The sequence below is a fragment of the Rhincodon typus genome, chromosome 19 (genome assembly GCF_021869965.1).
Source record: "Rhincodon typus isolate 14 chromosome 19, sRhiTyp1.1, whole genome shotgun sequence".
NCBI lineage: Eukaryota > Metazoa > Chordata > Chondrichthyes > Orectolobiformes > Rhincodontidae > Rhincodon > Rhincodon typus.
This window is the reverse complement of record NC_063350.1, coordinates 28,655,591-28,663,275: the sequence shown is the minus strand read 5'-3', so window position 1 is coordinate 28,663,275 and position 7,685 is coordinate 28,655,591. Positions and strand designations below refer to the sequence as shown.

Genomic DNA, 7,685 nt, shown 5'->3' with positions numbered 1-7,685 from the left:
TGACCATTTCAACTGACGGCAAAGCATCTTTAAACATAAAACATCTTTTCTTCAAACATTAAGATTTTGATCTGTGCCCTCATAGTGGAACTCTGACTTCCCTATATATTTGCGTATTCGAACAGCATATTTAAATGTATTGTGTGCAATACATCACTTATAGATTTGGAGGCAAAAGTAATTTACCATGTCTTACAAAATTTCATTCAAAACATAGATGGCATGTATAGCATTGTATAACATTAAGCAGTAATATAAACTATAGGTAGGAGAGGATCCATTCTTTTCAGTTGAAAGTATGCAGGTAGAACAGATCATTAACTCAGAAACTAGAGTTAAGTGATTTGTTTCAATCAGAGTATGAATTCACAATACAAAATACACATCTCAGTTTGAACAGTTCTTGGGTGAACACATTCAGACTGACTCTAGGATAGTAAAGTGGGAGTTGATGATACGGTAATAAAACCTGATGCTTTAACAGGTTTTTTCTAAGTTTTATATGCATTATAACAATAATGTGAATTTTATGCCTTTCACATACACTAATTGTCCTAGGGATGTTATATAGGTTCAACCGTTGTAGACGGTGAGCAACAATACATAACCTGTTGCCTGCCACCAGAATTCTACCTGTGAGTCAAGGTGAACGGGATCATCAAGCTGCTAATTTGAGTGAAGTGAACAAAATTCACGAAAGGCATTCACCTGTGTAAAAACAATCAAGCAAGTAATCAGACAGATAAAGATGCAGTCTCCCCAGCAAAAGGGCATTAGGCTGGCATGTCCCCTCGCAAACCCACCTACACTGTTCCTAATAGCATCCCTCTGCTCCTCCTGTAGATTTGTACTGGGAATCTACAATATTTATGTTGTAACTGAAGTGGGAATAGCGCTTTTGCTTGGAAAAGGGAGTATTACAACAGGGTTCAATAAAAGATTCTGAGAATGTTGCTTATAAAATAAATTGCACCTCAAATGCTTGCTACCTACTTGCAATCACTCATCTGGAGAATGTGATATTCTATATATTTTTGTTTCAATGGCTTGTTTCCCATCCTTTTTCACAAGTAGTTGACTGATTATCCTAGAAGCAGAGTGTGGTCTGAATTTGAACATGATGGGTAGAGGAAGTGAGTCAACAGAGTAGTGGAGTACGAAAAAACACAAACAAAATCTGAATCCATGACAAACACTCTCAAAGCAAACTGATCCTTTCCAGGTGATCAGGTTGGTCCTTTGCTGTGTGCAGAGAAAGAAGGTTTGAGGGAGAGATATCTGAGATTTTTCCATGGCAAGTTTGAAGAAAATAAACAATTTTTTGAAGATGCTGTGATGGATCAGGCTCCCTGGTGTCTCAATGGGAGTCTTAACAATTGCCTTTCCCCTCTATCTGCTCCAAAGGGGTGTTGCCTTGGTAATGCAATATCCTGCAGGTCAAAGTAAAGAGGAAGAGAAGCTCTGCATAAAGCAACAGGCAAAGGTCAACCCACTTAACACCGGACCAATCAGAGAGTGCTATCTATCTTATTGTGCAAAGCGTTCTTCTTCAGCCGAATGCCTTTCATCCATAGTGCTCAAGTTTATTCACGTGGGGAGCAGGGAGAGCAGTGGGATTATGTCAATGTTACTTTGTACTAATAATCCAGAATCCAGGCCATGTTCTGGTGGCTCATGACAGATGGTGAAATTTGAATTCAATAAAAGTCTGGTTTAAAAACCCATCTGGTTCACCAACGCTTTGTAGGGAAGGAAATCTTTCACCCTTACCTGGTCTCACCTAAATGTTACTTCAGACCAACTGCAATATATTGACTCTTTGTGGTCCTCTGGGAAATTAGGGATGGGCAGTGAATGCCAACAGTATCCTCATCCCATCAATGAATAAAAAAAAAATTGTGGTTCCTTGCTGGGAACAAAAAGGAAAGATCCTGAGAAGCAGCTTACTTTGAAAAACAACCTTGAAAAAGGCTCACATAAAACCTTTTGCAATGTGAGCCATTTAGCCCACTCAATCTATACTGTTAATAAGCTTCACTTGAGCCTCTACTCATCTTTCAGCAGTTAAACAGACCATTGCAGCTCTCCATTCCCTTCTTCCTCATGTACTTATCTAACTTCCTCTTCAATCTCTCCCAATCTATTTGCTTGTTCACTCATTCTCTCAGCAACTTTCTTCAGCAGGATCAATAAGTCCATCCAATCTCTAAGACAATCAGCAAAACACAGCAGATATTTCAACATCCTTTAACATCGAACCGAAGAAGTCATAGCCTTTAATTTGCACACCTAAATTTTGATGCCACTACCTTTAACTCATTGAGTTCCATGTTGCTGCTTCTTCCTGCTCACTGCTGTAGAGAAAATAATGGGAAACAGATAAAAAGGAAGATTAAGATAGTTAAATAAAGAGAGGAAAGACATAAAATCAAAAAGGAAAGAGAGAGAAATGGCGGACAGTCAGAAAAGATTAATTTAACTCCTAGGGAAACAGCCAATAATCTCATGTCAGAGTTAAATATACTTAAACTTTCTTAATTCAGCTATTTTATTGCTAAAGGTTATTGGACAGAATTCTGGTACTTCCATTCTGAGAGGGATTTAAAATAAGAGAAAAGCAACATTGCTAGCCCTCTTATCCACTTTATAGTAAGTCAGAATGGCAAGTACTAAAGACTTTAAAGTACATATCCTAAATTGATATAGTGGAGATAAAGCAAAATGAGACAGGCGCATTACAACAAAATTAAAAAAAAAATTTCTGGATCCACTCAGCCAGACCCAGAACCTAAGAAGCTTGCAAATGCCAAGAGGATTAATTTGAGATATCACAATTACACCCATTACTAATGGCTGATGGTAGATTGCAGGAGTTAGTAAATATAGTTTGAATGAAAGGACAGTATAAATTTTCTTAAAGATTCTCTATTCCTATCACTAAGACATTTAAATTTGTTTTTTTTTCTCTGCACTTCAGATGCTTCTTTTAATATGACTCTTGGCCGAATCTGCTGAAAAAAAATTCAGATGAATAAGACAGCTAATGTGATGAAGCTAAACCCCTTTCCTAAAGTTCCCTTTTCTTCTTGTTTGAGCACTGAATTTATCGTTACTCAGCAAGTATTAGTTTGCTGGGTTCTGAATGCTGTGTTTTTAAAAAAAGCTAATACACTAAAAATAATATAATCACAAGTACCCATAGTATAATAAATTTTCAGTTTATGTATTTAGGTTTTTTTTAACAAAAATAATTTCAATGTTAAAGCATTGCCTTACACTTCAGTGCTGCAAAAATTTGTAAACCCTGAATGATGGCAATTCTACAGAGAAGTAAGTTGTAGGTGTCTTTCCATAAGTAAACTGGCAGATTCTTTTTTCTGAGCAAATCACTTTTGAGAATCTGCTGATTTTTCCTTGTGATGAAAATAATCCTCGGCTTTTCACCTTCCCCTAACAAGGAAAGATCTGAATTTCACTCAATCCGATTGCATTGTTGAGTTTAGGAATTCAACATGTGAAAATTCACAGGAGCAATTCCAGCTTTCAATCTTTGGAGACCAGTGCACTGCACTAGTTTCTCACCTTATTTCAATCTTATTTTCAAATCAAACATGGTTAATACCTTAATTCATAGAAAGTGCATTAATTGAAACTTGTAGGTGAGATTTCAATTTAATTTTACACTGAAGCCTCTCAGGCCACAATTACGCAGGATAACATCTTTAGCAAACAGACGTTTTTATGTAAATTCTTGGCAAATTACTTAGAATGTTAGTAAGTGTACAGTAGATACAGGTGGAAACCTATTGATTTGGCAGCAGTATGCATTTTTATCCATCAATAAATCTAATCAGAAGAATGTAGTTTAAAGTGCATATGCTATGTACCCATTTTGGACTGGGATGTTTATGACCCAAACCTATTATATACATTCATATTCCAGCTTTACACCATATATAAAACCACATTTATCATTCTAAATTGACACTTTCACTGATTAGTTCCAATTACTGACCAGTTCTCAATACAACGTTGTTACAAATGTAAGGTTGTACTTGAAGGTGCTGCTGTTTATAATTTCAATTGTAAAATAGTTTTTTTCTAAAATGCTTAATCAATCACATAATAGTACAAACAATTCAATTAATGAATCAACAAGTTATGAGGAGTTCAAAACATGAAGATGTCCAAAGAATTACCACCTAACACAAGTCAAGATGTTGTGTGGTTCAGAAACTTTGTTCTAATGAAGTAGCAAGTGAATTGGAAAGCCAAATGTTTTCTCATGCTGCTAAACTACATTAAGTATATTTTCTTAAAACAGTGACAATATTGTGTAATTTCTTTAATTATGATCTTGAAATTTCTTTATTCTTTTCAAACAGTAATTTAGTTTTACATATGCACTGAGAGCGTGCCTTATTCCTATTTTCAGTGCATGTAGAAGTTCCAACTCAACATGCGTCTTCCCCAGCTGTTTTCAACACTAAAATGACCAATAGCATTTAGTCTTTACAAGCTGCTTAGACTAGTAGCATGAAAAATTGGGGGTCACATATAGGCCTATAGTTTCCTTCTTGGGCACACACAGCGAGTTGCAACCAAAAACAATGCCTGAAGTTACATCTATTTTGCTGATGTCAAGTTAGAAATCTTCCCAATTTCGTTAGAGGACACTGAAACTTAAAATTGGTGTAAATGAGTATGAATCAGCATTAACATAAAAGGTCTCATGGAAAAAACACAGACCCACACCAGCAGAGATAGTAGGAACTGCAGATGCTGGAGAATCTGAGATAACAAGGTGTAGAGCTGGATGAACACAGCAGGCCAAACAGCATATGTCTTTTATGCATCTTAAAATTTAACATTCAACTTAATAAACATGATTTATGCACATCAGGCACATGTGCCTGCAATGGGAAGATTTACATTTTTTAATGTGGCCTATGCCACGAAAAATGCATTGGAAGAAACAGAAAGCAGATCTTGTAATTAAAAAAAAATTGGAAAATTGACTTTTTTTGTTTCACCTGAAACTCTGGCCACAATGTTGATAGATGCACATTAACCCTTGTGTCCATTACTCCCGGCCAATTGCAAGTACAGGATACGCAGATTTTAGAAGTTTGATGGATGACTTGAAAGAACAGGTATTCATAAGCGGATTGTAGTTTTGAGGGGAACTCAATTAGGCACAAAATTCTACAATCCTTTAAGTCCCATAATTTCATTGTGCTCAAATCACGGGACAAATGCAAAGAAAACCCCAGGTCATAAAATTATCATCTATGCTCCCTTATTTTGCATGTATCTTAAACAGCTTTACGATTTAGAATTAAATCAACAAGGAAACAACAGCATCAGCAAATGTTTTTGCAAATTTCTTTGCCAACAAAATTCAAATAAAGAAAACCAATAAAGATGAAATGTAATAAAAATAGGACTGTGTTGCCTGGCCTATAAAGGACCAATTTACCTGGTGCTCCAAGTGGCCTATTGACTCTGGCAATAAATTTGCATTTGTCTTCGCCAAGGCTTTCCATTCCAATTCATGAGATAAACATATGATTTCACTGTAGTATTGTGGCAAATGGAGTAATCCAGTCATCCAGAGGAAATTTACAACGATAGCAGTCATCAAGATTACACACAAGAAACATAACACTTATTTCTCATATCTAATTTTTGCTTCAAGTAGACCTAAACCAAGCAGTACTAATAAAAGCAAAGTACTGCAGATCCTGGAGATCTGAGTTCCAAAGAACAGTCGTATTGAACTTGAAATGGTAACTCTGTTGTACTTTCCACAGATGCTGTCAGGCGTGTTGAATTTCATCAGTATTTTCTGTTTTTATTTCAGTAAAAATAGTTCAAAGCCAATTCAGAGTTTAGACCACAGACTAGATATTCCGCTCTGCAGCCAATGCAGGTATCCAAATTCCTGTGCTTTGACCCTGGTGGATCTGCCAGATTCAGATCCATTGACATGTTTGTGGTGGTCTTCCAACAATGTCTCGATTGCACTTTTGAGGATGAATACGGGAGAAGAAGAAACAATGCAAGCAGTTTAGCCAGTGGTGAGTGGCTGAAATAAACTTTTCCTCCCTACTTATTTTTAAATTTCCCGCATTGCATTGTTAACTTCACTGTTCTGCAATGCATTGACCTAATGAGCAAAAGTGTCAGATCATGTGTTTCGATCATTAACCTTTATATTTTTATATTTGTCCAAATTCTGAGGCGAGTCAACTTTTGTGTCTCAGACTGGCTCCCTTCCACATTTCCCCATTCCCACCTGCCCAAGATTCCCAAAAATGGGCAGCAAATTATTGGAAAAATTTGCATTTATGAGTTGAAACGTTCTGCAAATGTTACAATGCACTGAAGAAAGGAATATGGAGAAACTTACGTTAGCCACGTACAAAGGATCATATCACAAGTCCACATCGCCATCAAGAAAATTTGGATGTGTGCTACCCACAATTATTGGTAGAAACATCATGTATCGGCAGCGCAGACCTATAAAATTACCCCTGCAGTCTTAAGCACCAAATCATTTTATATATTTATATATATATATATATATCTATATAATATATGGATTGAAATAGTTATTTTGGAAATATATACATAGCCTAGACTCTATATATAAACATTAGTTTATATTGATAAATAATTATAAATATAAACTAACAGATATGGATTGCAATTTTGTTTATTAGATTTGTCTATTAAATAACAAAGGAATTTGAACAATATAAATAAATAACCAATTTGATTAATCAATGTGCAATCCAATACTACAAACTTACTACCAATAATTTTTTATTCTGGTTAAAAAGCGTAGCAATTGTTTTTGACACCTCATACCCATAATCATCCACTTTATAAAAAACATAAACAGTAAAGTTGAATAGAGCAGTATATAGTAACAAAGCAATATTAAATAGCCATATAATCCTTTGTGCTAAATGATTGTGTCTAGCATGTTTTCAGTTTCAACTCAGTTACAAGGATTGGCTTTTATCTACCACATAAACAGCTTTATTCTTGGGTCTGTTTTTGGACCCATAACATTAGGCAATATAACAAACTTTAGAGCCAGTGTTAGGTAGTATTATCTTAACTTAACCCATCATTTTCCACTTATGATGCCCAAAGGCTGATGCAACACTCCTCCAGAATACAGCTGCTTTACCTTTATATTGGCTTACATTTTGCAGCTTGAAGCATCTAGACTGAACCTCCTTTTTTGCTGCTTGGTAATATATTTTTCTTTTTCATTTTCCTATTGCTCTTTAAAGTTGCAGGACATTGTGACGTTATTTGATCAGCAGTCTTTGCTCCCGCCATCTCATTGCCTTTTATAGAAAGCTCTGAAGTTCTTTCTTTGGGTTTTCTTCCTCTCTTCTTCCCGGTTGTGCTTTTCTTCCTCTCTGATTTTGTAACCTTCAGCTCCCTTTTGTTCCTTGCAGGTATTTCTGCAGAGGCCCTAAACCAGTTCTGTTAAAGGACATTTTAATCTTTAAGAGTTGATTGAGTTTTGTGGTTTGAGAAAACTGCACAGCATAATTTTATCACTATTTTTAGGATAAAACATGAAGTATTAGCATAGAATGTGCACTTCTATTGCATATTTTTGTTTTATATAATGTAAACTTGTGAAAATCCAAATTCCTGTA

General features: G+C 35.6%; 2 protein-coding genes across 4 annotated transcripts in view; one reads left to right on the top strand and one right to left on the bottom strand.

The window, feature by feature from the left end:
* LOC109912523 (uridine-cytidine kinase-like 1) overlaps positions 1–7,685 on the top strand; it is a 187,724-nt gene that overhangs the window by 48,630 nt on the left and 131,409 nt on the right. The gene's annotated exons all lie outside the window — the stretch shown is intronic.
* The window catches only part of znf512b (zinc finger protein 512B), a 47,028-nt gene continuing 39,349 nt past the window's right edge, over positions 7–7,685 (bottom strand). For both annotated transcript variants that reach the window (XM_048608092.1, XM_048608091.1), the window contains one exon: positions 7–7,506. In XM_048608092.1, coding sequence (XP_048464049.1) covers positions 7,237–7,506 — 270 coding nt within the window. In that variant the 3' untranslated portion in view covers positions 7–7,236. The remainder of the gene's footprint in view (positions 7,507–7,685) is intronic.